Source organism: Pleurodeles waltl, chromosome 8 (genome assembly GCF_031143425.1).
Source record: "Pleurodeles waltl isolate 20211129_DDA chromosome 8, aPleWal1.hap1.20221129, whole genome shotgun sequence".
NCBI lineage: Eukaryota > Metazoa > Chordata > Amphibia > Caudata > Salamandridae > Pleurodeles > Pleurodeles waltl.
Genome location: NC_090447.1, coordinates 631814002 through 631832988, shown reverse-complemented (window position 1 = coordinate 631832988; position 18987 = coordinate 631814002). Strand labels below are relative to the sequence as shown.

General features: G+C 41.5%; 1 protein-coding gene across 2 annotated transcripts in view; it reads right to left on the bottom strand.

The window, feature by feature from the left end:
- The window catches only part of CNKSR2 (connector enhancer of kinase suppressor of Ras 2), a 1907760-nt gene that overhangs the window by 466404 nt on the left and 1422369 nt on the right, over positions 1-18987 (bottom strand). For both annotated transcript variants that reach the window (XM_069204730.1, XM_069204731.1), the window contains 2 exons: positions 15853-15942; positions 6012-6226 (listed from right to left, as the gene is read on the bottom strand). In XM_069204730.1, the coding sequence (XP_069060831.1) occupies positions 6012-6226; positions 15853-15942 (305 nt within the window). The remainder of the gene's footprint in view (positions 1-6011; positions 6227-15852; positions 15943-18987) is intronic.

Below are 18987 nucleotides of genomic sequence, written 5' to 3'. Positions count from 1 at the left end.
GGGGTCATTCCGACCCTGGCGGTCAAGGACCGCCAGGGCCGGGGTCGGCGGGAGCACCGCCAACAGGCTGGCGGTGCCCCGCAGGGCATTCTGACCGCGGCGGTTTGGCTGCAGTCAGAAGAGGAAAACCGGCGGTGTCCCGCCGGTTTTCCGCTGCCCTGGGAATCCCCCATGGCGGCGCAGCTTGCTGCACCGCCGTGGGGGATTCCGACCCCCTCACCGCCATACTGTTCCTGGCGGTTCCGACCGCCAGGAACAGGATGGCGGTGAGGGGTGTCGTGGGGCCCCCGTAAGAGGGCCCCACTTTGTATTTCAGTGTCTGCTTTGCAGACACTGAAATACGCGACGGGTGCCACTGCACCCGTCGCACATCCTCCACTCCGCCGGCTCCATTCGGAGCCGGCATCCTCATGGAGGGGTATTTCCCACTGGGCTGGCGGGCGGCCTTTTGGTGGTCGCCCGCCAGCCCAGTGGGAAACCCAGAATACCCGCTCCCGCCGCCCGCCGGGGTCAGAATGACCCCCTAAATACTTGTTCCCATCCACATCACATACACTTTAAGAGGACAAGCCCTTTGCCCTCCACAATCCAACACTCAAACAGAACGAGGGTTTCTTCCACACTCTAGTCCACTGGGATGTAACCATGTCCTCCCATCAACATATACTTAAACAGGACCAAGGCTTCACCTACCCTCTACTGCTTTGGGGTAAAACACGGACCCCCATCACCATTACCTTAAACAGAACCAGGGTTTCACCTACCCTCTATTGCATTGGGGTGTAACAATGTACCTCCTTAACATTGGGTTTAACACATTTCCCCCACATCCTTAACCCGTTAGGAAGGATTGACATATATCACTGGGGTGTAAAACACACCCGTTAAAACATTTGGCTAATCCACTGCCCATTCATCCTGAACCCATTATGAAGAATGGTAAATCTAACCATCTGGCTTAACACATAGCCTCTTAGGAAGGATGGTCAAAAAACACGGTCCCAAATAAGGACCAAGGGGCTATTCTTACACAGGCGGCATATACAGAATGGGCTCCACATGTGTGACAAGACCAGGGACCGCTCATACCCTCTAGTGCATTCACTTAACAATTCATAGCAGAACCAGGGACCACCCATACCCTCTACTGCATCCACTTAAAAACACATCGCAGGACCAGGGTATTAAAAGCATGGACTCCTCATTAAAAGGCATTAAAACTGTCACATAGAACAAATGAATAAAACATTTTTTTTACAAAATTAAGCATGGAATTACAAAATGTACTCTGACAACCAAATCAGAAAAGCATTGAAACACATACTTTGGTAGCACCCATTGTAACACCCAAAGTTCTCCACTCTTGTGAGCGACCTCTCACGCAAACAAATATCAAACACTTCATCCTTGACACTGTATTCTAATCCAAATAACCTATGGTGAGCCAGAATGCTGAAAGATGCTGAGATGCTCTTTTGTCCCATAAGCACATAAATCAGAATTTTCATATGCACAGCTCTGATAAATTACAAAGCTCTCCTCATGTTGCCAACTTTTGCAAAACTCACCACCTGCTGCGATCACTTCCTGTCAAAATTTTTGTATTTTCCACAAATAAAGTCCGCACTTTTCTCTATAATAGAATTTTTTTGTTCAAGGCTCACCTCTCAAGGAGGAATCTCTATTAATCAGGGTTCATAGTCCTTTAATTGGCACAGCACAGGATGGCAAATCCTGTACAGATGTAGTTCTGTATTTCACCACAAGTCCCTGGGGTGAGCAATCCAATGTGTGTCCCATTACGGAAACTTTCCCCGGCACAATTTCGCACAACGCATGTTGTATTCACTTCCTGCTTTCCTCAGTAGTCTGCGTTCAAGCGTTTGAGCTGCCACAACAGGAACTCACCTTCAGCGCATGAATTATGTGCAGGGGTAAAATTCAGAACAATGCACATTAGCTATGCAGCTTCTCACAGTCCTAACTCCCCGGTGTCAGGAGCAGCAGAATGGCAGCCTCACAACTGGTAAGATTCACACTTTCATACAATGGCTGTTGATACTTAACTACTTTGCCCAGCACACACGTCCTTAGCAATGCTTTATTTAAAAATACATTCATATCATGCATGCCTCACTTGCCAATGCTCGTGCCCTCAACAGTTAATCAAATAATGGCATCCCCTGACATCCACAAATTGTCGCTGTCCAACGTTAGTGTTACTCACAATGTACCATAATGTTGCATTTCAGCATTTGAATGACTGCTGGTCCTCACTGCCGGTTCGTTCATCGCCATGAATGCTGCACAGACTGTTGTTCTGTGAAAGTTAAGCAGCCACCCTCACAGTCTGCAGTCTGTCAGATGGTGTGAGACACTGGTGGGGCTCATGGTGTCCACTTTTCCCTCTATAAACGTTTATGTTCTTCTTAGATTTTCAATCTCTCTTCCCTTGGTTTTCCTCTGTAATCTAGTTTCTCCATAGTTTCTTTGTAGGTTCAATTTCGTTCTTCTTTCATGTGCTGGTTCTTTCTTAAATCATCGCCAGTATTGCCATCAATTTTGGATATTCGTAAGTTGTAAACAAAGTAAGTGTATTAGATGAGTTGTAGGTTATAGATAAACCCTGGCAAGGAGCATCATCCTGCTGCTTAGCCCTTCTCACTCCAACTGTACAAACATCCAAGCACAAACACTCTCAACATTCCAACCATTAAATGACCTCACTCACTGGCCGAGCAGCAGGGAACACTAAGAGTGTGGGGAGAATGCATAAGGTAGCAAGAGGCCACAACAACAGCCCATCTAATCTATGCAAGTTGGAAAACAGAAGTACAGCCAATAATTGTTTCACAATGAGATGCTGTTTTTTCAAAACCATGTCAAAAGTATATGAAAGTGATATTATGAGGTAGGTTCCTGACTATTTCAGAAGATGTCTTAGAGGAGACTCTGCCTGCTTCTTCTTCTTATCACTGGTACCATGAAATACCATCTCCACTGGATTTCTTTATGCTAATCTACTGGCCATCTTTACCACATAGTTTGCTCTTGCTTATTTTTGCTGTATTGTTCATAATACGTACCTTTCTCTCATACGCTGAATCTTGACTTGAAAGCACAGGTCTGTCTGTGAAATGTGTGCTGCCTGTACTTCTGTGATTGCACATTAAGATGTATAATTCTGAATGTGTAGCTAGGATCAGATATACATCCTTGCACTTTATATATTTAAATTCAATTCTGTCCTGGATCATGACAGTGGCTATTTTTGCTATACATGATGGATCACCATTGCATGTAATAATAAGAAATGTAAAACTATTGCAGAACCAGTCACAATATTGTAATCATCACTTCTGCAGGAAAGTGGTGACAAACCTAATTTTCTCTAAGTCTTTTTACAACAGGGAGGGTAAGTGGCAATATGTAAAAGCACCCAAACACTGGACCCTTTAGTTTCTCGAAATACCCTTATCTTAAGCTAATATATTGTGATTTATTGCCCTGAAAGCATAATGCACCATTTTAAGATGCAGTGGAGGATACAAGTAAAAAGTAATCTTATGTCAAATAAACTCATTCAAGTTTTAAATAAATACAGAACTGACATTCCCTTTGAGGTTCAGGTTAGCTGGGCCATCTTCTTGAGTTTCATCACAGAAAATGATTTCCCAAAAAACAGAAATGCTACTTATGGAACCCGAGCTCTGAAAAGCCATGTGGATATTTTAATTCTTCAGCTACACAAAAGGATGATGGATAGAGTGTTTAAATGTTTCAAACACTCACCTCCAGTCACAGATCTGGGTTGAATCCATCGTTCTTTTGCTCACCATGCCACCCCAGCTTCGAACCCGCCATATGCAGATCAGTCTTGATCCTGCTCCCCATGGGAACAGCCAGCCCGAACTGCAGGCCAGGTCCTCCCGGGACCGTAAATAAACCTCCTGGGGCCGTATTGGGGTATCATCTCTCTTAAGCCAGGCTAGCTTGAATCCAGTGGCACAGTGAGGAAGAGACCCATGTTTGGGTATACTATGACCACTTACGGTGACTTCAGCAACACAAAATGATTATGGATGGAGTGCTGAAACTTTTTTAAAACTCACCCCTACTCACAGAAGTGGGTTTAATCCATTGTTCTTCTGCTCACCATGCCACCCCAGTTTGGACCGAGCCATATGCAAATCAGTAGTTTAATCCTTCATCATAGACTACCTGTACTCACTAGACATATGTATAAATAATGCCTGAAGCAGCAGCAAGACTCATCTGTTCTTCAACAACATTAAACATTTTTTAAAGAAATGTCATCATATGGTGTAATGTTAGACTTTTTTTTTTTTTGTATCCCACATGTTTTACCTCTTCTGGGGCCTTAGATTTAATGAACCTAATTCTGTCTCTATAAGCTCATTTCAATTATTTTTTTCTGCTCACAGTTCTCTTCCATTTTTCCATTTTCTTCACTACCCTTTTTGGCATGGGAAGGTCCTGACACATCATAACTCACCTAGTAGTTACTAGGATGTGTGAATTGATCATTCATATACCTGTGGAGATAGGGTATGCATTTGTAGGCAGCAACATCATTGTGAATAGGGAACATTACCAAGAACTAGATGTATTGGGATATAAACATATCTTAATCCATAAGGGTATGACACAGTAACCCCACAATCGATTTATAAAAAGTTCCTGAATACCCCCAGATGAAACATGCAACAAGTTATGGGTGAGGATTTTACTTCTCTATAGTAACATCTCAGACATTTGATGGATTGAACAGAGGTTCAGATTTCAACAATGCATGCCCTAGCAAATTTAAGCTTAGGAAGACCCAACTTTACAAGTTGCATCACATATATTTTTGTGTTAGTAGCAGTGCTTTAAATGGGCCGGTACTCACCGGTACTGAGTACCAGCACTTTTTTATTTTGAGAGGGAGAGTACCGGCATATCTCAAGATAAACGTAATACTTTTAATTGGGGAGTACCGGCACTTCTCGGAAACAAGCAGGTACTCGATCACAGAGTACCTGAACTTCTATTTTTCCATTTAAAGCACTGGTTAGTAGAGTGGTGGAACTTTATTTCTGTTCCACTCCCCTGTGTTTTTAATTTTGAGCAAGAGCCTCAATGCCTATTAAAACTCATTGTTTTGAAGCTCTGGGCCAATTTCAACCTCTTTTTCTCCTCTTCCCTGATTCTAGGTTTACATTTATTCCTACTGCAAATCACGGCACACAATCCAAATCAAGAACTCTGGCAAAGAGCACCCTTGAGGGGCCCGTCAGACATTGCAGCACCAGTCTGACGAGGAGCTAGCCCTATGATGAAGCATGACATCCATTGGATGTGTAAGGGCTCTTACTTCTAACTTTAGAAGTGTCTCCAGAACTTGTGTCTTTTCTTTTTCCTTTTTCGTTTGAAATAGTGTACTCTTTTGATTTACTGCATCACATGTAAAACATTTTTACATGCAGAATTTGCACCAGGTTAAAACTTGTGTATAATGAAAATTAAACCATATGTGCATTAGCATGCTTTACCACTACAAAAATATATTTTCCAAAAGAGCTTGAAATTAATCTATTCAAATACTTTAGATAAATGTCCATACTTTTACACGTTACCAAACAAGAGGAACATACACACACCAGTCCCTGCAACATAATATGTATTTCTCAAATCCCAAATCGTATAGAGGTGTACATAAACCTTCAGAAATTAACCTAATTTAGAAACATGTTTTCAACTCAACATGTATAACCCAAAGTCTCATACACATATTCTCTGGTAATGTGGCTGAAATCTGCAACCCTCCACACAAAGGTTGTACATAATTTTCTGTTTCTAAAATAAGCTGTACCAATGATTAAATTAAATTCTTCTGTTTACTTAAAACTTAAAACTTTTAAAACACTAGACCACAAAGAAAAGAAGTTGCAGAACAGTTTAAATCAATAGTGCCATTATTGGTTTGTTTAGCTTTTTCTGTCACTTACGTGATATAAGGCGGTTTCTGGAACAGTTGGGCTTGCGACATCCTGTCTCAAAGAATCCAGTTGTGACGCAGGAACTAAAACATATTGATTTGGACTATTATTCTTGTCCCCTTTCTTTTTCGATTTTTTCCCAGTATCCTTCTTGTTGTTCCTTTGCAGCATATATTCTTCTTGTGTTATTTTCTCATTGCTCATATATCGAAGTAGGGAACTTTCTAGACAATTTAAACAACATAAGGAACAGTCACATATTTTTCATAAACACATTTGATGACTAAAAACCCGACTTAGCAAACTTGATCACTATTTCATTATTTCCGCAGTCAGTCTCACTGACATGAAGACATAAATGAATCCAAAATCTATAAGGGAGAAATTATAAGACACTTCCAGGCAGATGTTTTTTACAATCGATAAGTAATTAATATCAGTGTCTATCGGTAAAGTCCCCTTGTTAGAGTGGGACTCTGTATGTTATACATGTCCTATCATTTACAGTAAAATATTAAATGGAAAAAATTGCCTCCAAGAAAAGCAAAAACAACAAGATTGTTAAACAAAGTAAAATAATCAAAGAACGTCCGCATTGTTTGCTATTTTGATGTTAACCGCTTTAGTGTGGGCGTGGCCGACGCCCACACTACCTCCCTGGTGCGGGTCAAAACCACTGGAAGACACCTGGGAGGGGGATAAAAAATACCCCGGGAGTCACGGAAGATCTTCCGTGTCTCCCCTGTTCCCCCACCCACCCCACTGTGATGTCTGGAGCGCCTTGCAGCCTCTTCCTGCTCCGGTAGGGAAACAGCCCCAAACGGCTTTTCCGACATTCGGGAAGGCCTCGTTTGAAAGGGGAGACTCTCCCCTTTCAAGCAAAGCCTTCCTGAACTGCGATCAAGGTCCAGGAAACCCCCACTAGACACCAGGGATTTCACTTGGGGGAGTCGTCCCCCCTCAGCAAACGGGCCACCCCCTCTTCGGAGGCACATTTATTTTTTAAAGGTAGGTTTACCCGTGGGGGGTGCGAGCACGGCGATCGTTCCCCCCCAGGGGTGTAAAAATTAAACAAAAACAAAAAAACTAAAATGGACAGGGGATCGCCTGTGTCCCTCTGGGGGGCAATACATTTTTTGTAACAGCTATATGGTTTCCCTGGGGGCCACTGTGGCCCCCAAGGAAACCATATAGCTGTTAAAATAAATAAATAAATATATATATGTATATATATATGTATAATATATATATATATATATGTAAGCTTTCAATATATAGATATATCTATATAGATAGATAAATCTATATAGATAGATATGAATATATATATATGTATCTTTATATGCGTCATTCTAACGTTGAAAGGGATTTGTTTTGACTTATAGTGGGTGCTCCCTTGTGTCTGGACAAAACTAAACCTCTCTGTGAAACTCTAATGAGAACGAAACACGTGTCAGGGGTTGCTTTTACTCATTCCAGGTTGGCTTGGACGGTATTTTACCAGTCCAAAGCTGTAATACTGTGCCTGGCATGGTAAATAGCTTTTGTCATTTTATAGCTCGGCAAGGTTGACACTGTGTCAAACCTATGCTTAAAGATGTTGCTGTACAAATGGCAAAAGACTTTGTCACTATCTAGCTCGGCGTGGATAGCACTGTGCTAATCCTATGCTTAAAAACTTTGCTAGATAAACAGACATTTGAGGTGAGCAAATCTAGGGTGTCGCTGGTGTTGCAGAGTGCTCCTTACTAGAGCTGCTCTCCACCTAAACTTGGGAACTACCCAGAGTTCTCTATTTTTTTTTGCATAATTTATGCATCACTCTAACCCTGAAAGGGATTTGTTTTGACTTATACTGGGTGCTCCCTTGTGTCTAGACAAAGCCAAACCTCTCTGATGAGCTCTAATGAGAGCATAACACATGTCAGGGGTTGCTTTTACTCATTCCAGGTTGGCTTGGACTGTATTTTACCAGTCCAAAGCTGTAATACTGTGCCTGGAGTGGTAAATGCCTTTTGTCATTTTATAGCTCAGCAAGGTTGACACTGTGTCAAACCTATGCTTAAAGACTTTGCTGTACAAATGGCAAAAGACTTTGTCACTATCTAGCTCGGTGTGGATAGCACTGTGCTAATCCTATTTATATATATATATATTTATATATATATATATATACATCAAAACAAATCCCTTTCAGGGTTAGAGTGACGCATAAATTATGCAAAAAAGAATAGAGAACTCTGGGTAGTTCCCAAGTTTTGGTGGAGTGCAGCTCTAGTAAGGAGCACTCTGCAACACTCTAGATTTACTCACCTCAAATGTCTGTTTATCTAGCAAAGTTTTTAAGCATAGGATTAGCACAGTGCTATATATATATATATATATACCTATAGACAGACAGACAGACATAGAGCGATCACTTTTGGCAACATTTGTCAACGTGTGTGGTTTCCCTGGGGGCTGTGACCGTCCCCTAGGAATACTACACCCAAATATAAAAGTGATCTCTTTATATATATATATATATATATATATATATATATATATATATATATATATATATATAGATATAGGTTATATGTATATATATATTCGTCACCAGTTCTCTTGCACTTGCAGCTTGTGTCTTCAAAGCAATCCACATACTTCAACTGACACGTTTCAACTGTACCTTTTATGCAGCAATACAAAAAGTCAAGTAACTCTTGTGATTATGTTTCTGCTAGAAAAGGATCTGACTTTTGTCTAATGGCAGTTTTGATGCCATAAGGTAGCACAAAGGTTTATATGCCTACTGAAAGGATCAAAACTGTATTATATGTGAATAGCTGAGTGGATTAGTAAAGCCAGCCATTACCTGTGCTAACATACAAATGAAATGTATGTGCGTGGGGGCTATGAAGAGATGAAGGGCACTTTTGCTAGGTAGTAGTGCGGGAATCCAAGGAGGAGGTCATGGGAGTGGGAGCACAAATAATGATTGTTGGACTGGGGGCTAGAGGCGCCAAAGACTGTGACAATTGGTATGTGACAAGGTGAAGTAATAGTGTGTCTTTTTTGGTTTTTGTTAGTGTCTTGAGAGAACATGCTGATTGAGGGAAGCAAAGGTAAGATGACCTCTACTGTTGCAGGTATCTCACACACACCACCAATTTTGTGGCTGTCTACATAGGCTAGTGTTTTAGAGCGACAGTTTAGCCAGTAGCAGAGATGGCATCTCGTTGGATGACTGCTGCTCAAGCCCTAACTCGGGTTATAGAGGACAGCTCTGATGTAGGATCAGAGACTGAGACTGCATCTGAGGGGTAGGGCAATAGCGCAGACCCTAGGAGTGATTTTTCAGTCGGAGGAGTCCCATTCGATAATTCCTCTTCCAGTGATTATTAGGGAGGTGAAGAGGACAGTCCTGCTGCCCCTTCGCAAGCATAGTCTGTGCATCAGGACAGTAGAGGGTTAGCCCAACCCAGAGAGCAGGTGCATGCGGCGGCAAGTACAGAGAGAGTTCTCTCTTCAGAACTCCCCAATTTAGTTCAGCCCCAAGTTCCACTGCCCAAATCGTATTGTGGAGACATCAAAATTATCTTTCACAAAACAAACTGTTTTTTTAAGGCCGGCACCTGCGTTTTTGGTCCTGGGCTCGGCGACCATATAGGGAAACATACCAAACCCAGACAATTCTGGAAACTAGACATCCGGGGGAGTCCACAGAGGTGTGACTTGTGTGGATTCCACAAAGTTTTCTTACCCAGAATACCTTGCAAAGCTGAAATGTTGAATAAAAACTCAATTTTTTCTTGCATTTCTGTTCCACAAACTACAGGATTCACAAAATTCTTACCACCCAGTGTTTCCCCGCATGTTCTGATAAAAACGCTACCCCACTTGAATGCCTGTACCTAGTGCCTGCGTCAGCAATGGATCACCCCAGGGTCAACAGTTGCCCTCATGTAAGGTCCAGCATTGACAGTTGTGTGATCTATTACTGTCGCGGGCACTAAACCTACCTTCACAAGTGAGGTATCATTTTTAGGGGGGGGGGGCTTGGGGGAAATGCTGGGTGGAAGGAAATTTGTGGCTCCTCTCTGATTCCAGAACTTTCTATCCCCGAAATGTGAGGAAAAAGTGTTTTTTTGCCAAATATTGAGGTTTGCAAAGGATTTCGGGTAACAGAACCTGGTGAGAGCCCCACAAGTCACCCCATCTTGGATTCCAAGATAGTTTTAAAAAACATAGTTTTAAAAAACTGCACAGGTTTGGTAGGTTTCCTTAGGTGCCGGCTGAGCTAGAGGCCAGAATCCACAGCTAGGCACTTCGCAAAAAACAGCTCTGTTTTCTTTGGGGAAAATGTAATGTTTCCATGTTGTGTTTTGGGGCATTTCCCATCCTGGGCACTAGGCCCACCCACACAAGTGAGGTACCATTTTTATCGGGAGACTTGGGGGAGTGTTGAAGGGAAGACAATTTGTGGCTCCTCTCAGATTCCAGAACTTTCTGTCACCGAAATGTGAGGAAAAAGTGTCTTCTTGGCCAAAGTTTGAGGTTTACAAAGGATTCTAGGTAACCGAACCTGGCGAGAGCCCCACAGGTCACCCAATCTTGGATTCCCCTAGATTTCTAGTTTTAGCACAGGTTTGGTAGGTTTCCCTAGGTGCCAGCTGAGCTAGAGGCCAAAATCCACAGCAAGGCACTTTGCAAAAAACAGCTCTGTTTTCTTTGGGAAAATGTGATGTGTCCACGCTGTGTTTTGGGGCATTTTCTGTTGCTGGCGTTAGGCCTACCCACGCAAGTGGGGTGCCATTTTTATTGGAAGACTTGGGGGAACACAGAGCAGCAGAACAAGTTTTATTGTCCCTTGTCTTTCTCTACATTTTTACCTTTCAAATGTAACACAGTGTGTAATAAAGACGTCTATTTGAGAAATGCCCTGTAATTCACATGCTAGTATGGGCACCCCGGAAGTCAGAGATGTGCAAATATCCACTGCTTCGTAACACCTTATCTTGTGCCCATTTTGGAAATACAAAGGTTTTCTTGATACTTACTTTTCACTCTTTATATTTCAAATGAATTGCTGTATACCCGGTATAGGATGAAAACCCATTGCAAGGTGCAGCTCATTTATTGGCTTTGGGTACCTAGGGTTCTTGATGAACCTACAAGCCCTATATAGCCCTGACATCGCAGGAAAAAGTTATAGGGTAAAACATGGAGAAAAATGGCTGTTTTTGTACCTCAATTTCAAAATAAATTTTTTATTTCAGCTGTTATTTTCTGTAGAAAAATCTTGTAGGATCTACACAAATGACCCATTGGTGAGTTCAGAATTTTGCCCACTTTTCAGAAATGTTTAGCTTTCGATATCCACCATTGGTTTCACACCCATTTCTGTCACTAAATGGAAGGAGACTGAAAGCACTAAAAATAGTAAAAATGGGGTATGTCCCAGTAAAATGCCAAAAATGTGTTGAAAAATTTGATTTTCTGATTCAGGTCTGCCTGTTCTGAAAGCTGCGAAGATGGTAATTTTAGCATCGCAAACCCACTGTTGATGCCATTTTCTGGGAAAAAAACACAATCCTTCTTCAGCAGCCCTTTTTTCCCATTTTGTTTTTTAAGAAAATGAAATATTCGCTGTATTTTGGCTAATTTCTTGGTATCCTCCAGTGGAACCCACAAACTCTGGGTACCTTTAGAATCCCTGGGATATTGGAAAAAAATGGGCACACATTTGGCTTGGATAGCTTATGTGGAATAAAAGTTATGAAGGCCTAAATGTGAACAACAACACCAAATAGCCAAAAAAGGGCTCAGCACTGGGGGGAGGGTTGGGAAGGCCCAGCAGCTAAGGGGTTACATGGCAAAAAAGTTCATTTTTGTGAAAACTGGAACATGAAATTTAGACATTAGAAACACAAAACACCTATGAGTGAAAGGACTCATCTTAATGTGTCTAGCAATTTCATGTAATGTTCTTCCCTCTTGAAATGCCCAGACATTAAATTTGTTTGACTTGAGAAACACATGAGTATTTAGCTAGCTTCCTTCATGTCAGGCTGGCCCTACGTTTTTAGTTCTGGGCTTTTATTTAACAAATCATTGTCATCTGAGAGCTTTTTCCTATAATTAAAGCAATAAGTAACTTTAAGCTACAGTTGTGTGCTTTTTTGGTAGCAGGAATGATTTGGAGCAGCACACCATGAAGCTTTGGAATATTTAGATAGTTAATTATGTGTTTGCCTGGTGATAATAGTGTATTGCCAGAATTTTATGAAAATGAAAATATATATCAAGTGTTTTTCATATATTTGCTTATATGGTGTTTCTTCATTTTATATTGTGACTAAAATATGTCATTACCCTTTCTGTGAACTCCTTTTTGCTACCCTCAAAACCTGACAACCTGGCATTCACAACAATGCATTTCATTGAGGAACACATCCCCAGGTCCTGTAATTTATATATGTGTGTATGCACACACCCACACGTGCGGGCACACACATACATCCACATACACATACACACCCACACACACATAATTTTTACATTTTTTTCCCAGGGCGGTGTACTCAGTCCCAGAGTCCATCACTCCTTTGTAGATGTGGTGCCAGCCAATCAGGTGAGATGAGTCGGCTCCGTGGATCCTCCATTGCTTGAAACAGCTTTATTTTTTAAACCATAATTTCTCTGAAACTACTGAACAGAATTACATCAAATCACGAAAGGCAAGCTTTCTGGACATAGATTCGGAACAAGATCTTGCTTTCTTACAAATTTGGTGTAGTTCTGTTCAGTCGTTTGGGCTGTAGCATTGTCTAGGATTCCTATGGAAAAATTAATGAGAAAAATGCTTATTAGGGCCACCCCTTTTACTCTGGACCGCTTTCCAGGAAGGAGCTGAGGTGGAGGAACTTTTTTTGTAAAGTGAAGGTTTGTCAAATGGCACTAAAGTTATTAGCAAACCAAAACTTGCATTTCTTATGGAATCATAGTTTTGACTGACCAGCGCTAGGTAATTTATACATATAAAACAGGGTAGACTGGCTTAAAAAGGAACATACAATTTAGAATGTTAGCCTGGTATGTTTGAAGTAGGAGAACAATGAAAGTGTTATTTAAAGGATTCTGCAAAAGGTTATTGATAGTATCTCTCCCTCTTCATCATCTGTAACCTTTTCTGCTACCTGCAAAAAATAGTAGTTACCTTTTGTAATCAACTTTTATTGGCCCTGTTTCCTAGTTAACTACTTTATTTGCCCCAAAGCTTGTAGCATCCATGTTATTAGCTAACTGCTTTGTTTGACCCAAGTTGTTATCTATTGATAACCCTTAAGTAGAGTTTTGCTAACATGCCTTCTTTCCATGTTTCTCTAAGATTGTAATCCCTATGGCTGAAACTATCAGGTTTAGTGGAGTATCTGTCTTGTATGCTGCCCCATTTATCCTAAATAGAGAGACAGAGGGAGAGGAAAACGTACTCCATAAAACCACACCGGGACTCCAATATCTTACTGCTACAAAATGGAAATGGAAAGAAAAAGAATCTACAAGTCCCCCTGGGGGACTTGAAAACACTAAGACAATTGCCCAGATGGTATTGCAGTATTCTAAGTAGCAATGGCTTCATTTGAAAATGATATTCACAAGTTTTAGCTTCATTTTCAAAGATTATTAGTCCTTGAATCACTGTTTGCATCACTGGTAGCTACATGTTACATCAATGACACCCTAACTTTGACTGACAGGCGCATGCATGGGCCCTCTGTTCTCTGTGCCAGAGGGTCAAAATACACCTCACTGATAAGGCCTAAATAGTCAGAACCCAGTCTGGGGTTTCTTGTGTTCTCGTCTGCTGAGGACCTGGCCTTGCATTTCAAGCTGGATTGTTCCTTTTGAGCAGGACCAAGACTGATCTTCCTATAGCTGGTCTTTGCTTAGAATGGCAAAGTGGTGAAATATGATGGACCGAAATGAGGCCCAGAGTAATCACATGTGGCTGAGATTCATTTAAGCATCCCTCCCATCACTTTGTAGCAGCTGACATCCTAAATGTGAAAGGTATGCCCAGATGTGTATCGTGTGCTTATTGTGCCAGTGTCACAGGACACAAGCTAAATCGCATTGATGAGGTCTAAATAGACCTAAAATCCTATTGGATCACTTGTGTTGCTGTCTGGATAGGACCAGAACTGGTAATTTCGACTATACTGTTCCTGCTGATGGAGGATCAAGACTGATTTACATGTGGCTTATTTTATTGGGCACAAAGAACAATAAAACGAAAATGCAACTCGAGTAATCACCACTAATTCAAACATTCCCTCTAGCCGTTTGTTGTTTCTTGAATTATTTACCGGACAAAATAAAAAATGAATTAGAAAGGAGTTGAAAAACATGGAAGAAACTGATTTGAAGGACAAAAAGATTTTATAGAATGCTCATTTACTACATAAAATAAATAATTAAGCGTGTGTGGTCCATTTATAACTTAATATTTTATTTCATTTTAAGCACTGTTATTTCACATTTATGGATTCTTACTTATAATATCTCTGAAAGTTAATATTCTGCAAATGTGTCATCACCGGGCAAATGCCCTTGAAAGCTGATATGGTAAAAGAACACTCGTAATTGAGACATATGAACACAAATGTGTTCTGGCATACCAACCAGGAATTGTTATAAATATTTGTGGAGGTATTTGGTATCAATATTTGTGGAAGTAATGATAGTCTACTTTGCTACATTATAGTACGTATATTCTGTCTGAATCCACGTCCTCTCTGATGTTTGTTTACAAGTTGTATGCTACTACTCCGTTCCTTGAGGGATGGAGCCAATGGAAAAGAAAGACCCAATAAAGTTTGTTTAAAAAAATATATAGACTAGTTGCATTTTTGACCACCTGGAGTTCACTTTACTCTGTACCAGTCAAGCTTTACCTACGTAGGAAGACTATTAGCTGAAAAATGCGTGTATGTATTTATTAGGCTGTACTTTTTACCAGTCAACGGCAATTTCCTCAATCAACATTTACCTATGGTGGTAATTGGACGTCTCTATGGGTAATGAATGATTGCTACAGTAACAGGCACACAGCGAAGGGATTTTGCCCTTGCTGGCATTGGACTGCCAGCAAAGACATATATAATATAGGCCTTAGCCCTATGAGTTGCATTGGGGACTGTGAAACAAGAGCTCATTGTGCCAATGGTCCTCGTTACATGTGGCCCAGTTTATTGAGATATATGCATTAAATCTTGTTCCTGCACACATTGCAGTTATGAGTTTGATGTCTAACCATGCATTTCCACTATTATCCCCCCAAAAATGTCAGAAAGTCAAACCTGCCAAAATGAATCAGGGGAAAATGCCTGATTCCTGGAAAGTGAATTTTGCTACGTAAAACTCCAAAATCTCCATGTTAGTCCAAATTATGAGGGATAAACTCGGAATTGCGACTTAGTTAACCGATCTGATACCAACCTACAGAGTTGGCTCTTATCAAATTCTATAATATCGGCCCTAACACCGAGCCTCTCAGAAAGGGGGATTATGTTGCTTGATACTTTGATGCATTAGTCCTCATGTACACCGTAGGAGCAATAGCCGTTCGGTGTTGCATGACATATGCGACACCATAACTTAGCCAACAGCACTTTGCAAAGTAAGAATTTAAAAACTTGCTAAATTACACGTCTCCAGAAAGCAACCTGCATTTGGCTAAAATGCCAGGACCGGCTGAAGATGTCACACAGGACAAGGAGCAACTCTAGAGGAAAGTTGAACAAGTTATTCGCAGCATATTATATGGCAATAGACACTCATGTTATTGCTTTGATAGCGGTTTTACCTCTTCTGCTGTCTCTTTTCACCTTCATTGGTTCTTCATAATCACCGCCCCAATTATATTCCACTGGCATGGAGATAGGTCGTAGCTTTCCTAGAAACACAAGCAAATAATGAATTGTTTTTGCTAATAATCGAGAGACAATATTTTTTCATTATTGCACCATTGCCTATACTGTTAATGCAAGTAAAATCACATCACTTTGTTAGTTAATGCACAGTTTATTGGCAGAAAGTAAGATGTATGCTTACTAGCCTGTGTGAAAATCATTGTGGGTTATAACTTCAAGGTGATGAATTAGAGCCTGACTCTAGGATCTCCTTTGGCGATGGATGAAGTCCAGGTATCAGTTTCGGCATAAGAACCGTAAATCACATTGTAGAACTAATGAAGTATATTAAAGCTTATTTTTAACATTGACAACATCATTAGTGCGCGTGCTTACGCAAAAATTCGCAGCGCTCTGAATTTTGTATGCTATCGACCCACCTCGTTTTGTATCAATTATTGGGAAACAGCTTATTTTATGAATCTCCATCCGTTCTTTAAAAGAAAAAAAGTAACTTGGAGCTACTCCTACAGAGACACACACTGAGGAAAACTCGGTTAATATAAACAAGGGTTGTCTTGCCAACAGAGCCACATTGTCCATGCTAGCATGCCTTTAACCTCCGGTTTTTGTTGTTGCATCAAATGCGTGTAATTCGTTGGGGCTACCATTAAGGACTTTCCACTATGTACTTCTACGTTCTAGTTGTCCTAGAATGTTCTATGCTCTAGTGTTACTGAAACTTTTCTTTTGGATCGATCTTTCAGGTACTATGCTTTTTGAGGACTAAGTTTATGTTATTAAATACTAGCATAGTGAAGACTAGAATTTGAAATAATGTCCACTATGAATGTGGCATTAAGGGCCAGCATAGATTCACAGATCACCAGATAGACTGTGTGGCCCATCCCACAACCACTTTTTCCCAACCTCCTTTACCTCCAATGCTTCTGCCCAACCCACTCTCTTGTCAATTGGAATGGCCAATCTGTTGGCTGTAACAACAGTGCATTTGGCAGATGAGGGAATGAGGCACCTAGGTACTTATCAAAACTATTAGCAACACATTTGTAGCCTAGATACAAATATATGAATGAGTAATAAAAATGGATAGGTAAATTAAGCCAAGCAGACCAAACTAAATAAACAGCAACATACAAGCACAGAGCCCATAATGCAGGGACTTATCATTTTAATGAATGAGAGGCAACACAATAGTGGAAACAGAGGCCTTAAGCCCTAAGGTTTTTTTTTTTTTAAAACATCTGTTTTATTGTTTTCAGCACAGATAGGTAATAATAAATTCAGTTAATGAAGTAACAGGATGTTAGCTGATCTGTAATACCATGATGATTTAACAACAGCCTAGATCTAGTTCCGTATAGCAGGATTTACATTTTTTTAGTAAACAACTGTATCAAGAGTTTTTGGTGGTACTGTGGGCAGTAACCTTCCAATGGAGTCCACTACCCCCCCTCCAACCATCGTGTATTGGTGGGGTGTATTGTAGTAACGCGTGGTGTAACATGTACCCCGGATGTTTGTTTGTCGTGGAACGTGCAAGCCCTGATTTATCTACCATCTCGCCCATTTTGTTGAATACGTGACCCTGTGATATTTTTGGGGTGTGTTGGCTTTCGTATCTCAGCTTTTTACTGTTTATCCCTCACTTTGCACTGGTCCAGTATCAGTTTTCTTATGCGCTTTCGCTGGGTGTGTTTTGTGTGGTTGCCTTTCTATGCGCTTGGAGCGGTGAACGGAAGACCCCACTCCACCGGGTTCTTATGTAGTTATGAAGCTGCGTGGGGGAAGACGAGACAATGTAGGAAGCGAGTACATATCGCATACTCAAAATGCTCTCTCCAATATGTGTGGTCCAAGTTATCAAATTCATGGTGGGCGCTCATCGTTCTTAACCTCTAGTCTAGTGACAAATGTTTCCCAAGCGTCACTTCCCGTGTGTGTCTGGCCTTAGTCCCGCAGTCTGCGTAGTACATGATGCTCCGTGCGTACCCATCGTAGTGCCAAGACACGCCACGTCTTTAGTTCTGGTGCCTTAGGGGCCTTCCAGTTCATTGCAATCAATCTTTTGTACATTATGAGTGCTAAGTCTGCAAACATATGAATGGGTTCTAACACCCAGTAAGAAGGTCTAGGTTCTAGCAGAAATAGATGATCCGTTATTTCTGAGATATCAGCTACTACTTCCCGCCACACTTCCTCTACAGGACCACACTCCCATACCATATGATAGAAGTGGGCTGACCGGGAGCTACAGCGGGGTCATAGAGGACTGGATGCAGGGAATATGCGCCTCAACCGGGCCGGTGATAGGTACATTTGGTGTACATAATTGAATTGGGTGTAACGGAATCTAGGATTCCTCGACACCTGTCATGTGTGATAGAGGGCCTGCAACCAATCCTCAGGGGATAACTGGTTCAAGAGAAAAGCGTTCCACTGCCCAGTTTCGGGCAATCTGTTTACAACTTTATATAGATTCATTATGACTTTGGTTTGACTCTCATATAGCAACATGTGGTGTAGTGCAGGGGAGATAACTGGTTCACGGTCACCTGACGTGCACGCCTTCCTAATTAGATGGCATATAGAATAATATTCTATGACTTGACCTGGTCCCACCAACGTAAGATCTCGTATGGCCTCAAATGGCATCAAGACCCCGTCCTCAAAGCAGTCTCCTACTGTTAGTATTCCTGCCTCTGCCCAAGTGGCAGCAGAGTACGCTCTGGACGTGTTGACACTCTTCGGAAGTTGTCCCAAGGGAATGAGGGGAGAGTATGGGGACTTCATGCGGCCTTTTAGTACATACCGTTTCCAGCATTCATGTGCAGCTATTATTAAGGGGTTGCCAGTGGCCCCCTTTGCCAAGTTGTTCGACAGCCATGTGAGCAGCGGCACGCCGCGCAGCTGCGTGATACCCCATACCGATTCTGGTGATTCAGGTCTATGTATCCAATTTAATATCCATTGCAGTTGCGCAGATGCAAAATAAAGTTCAAAGTTGGGGGCACCGAGCCCGCCATCACTTAATGGTCTGTGTAGGGTGGTAAGTGCTACTCGAGTCC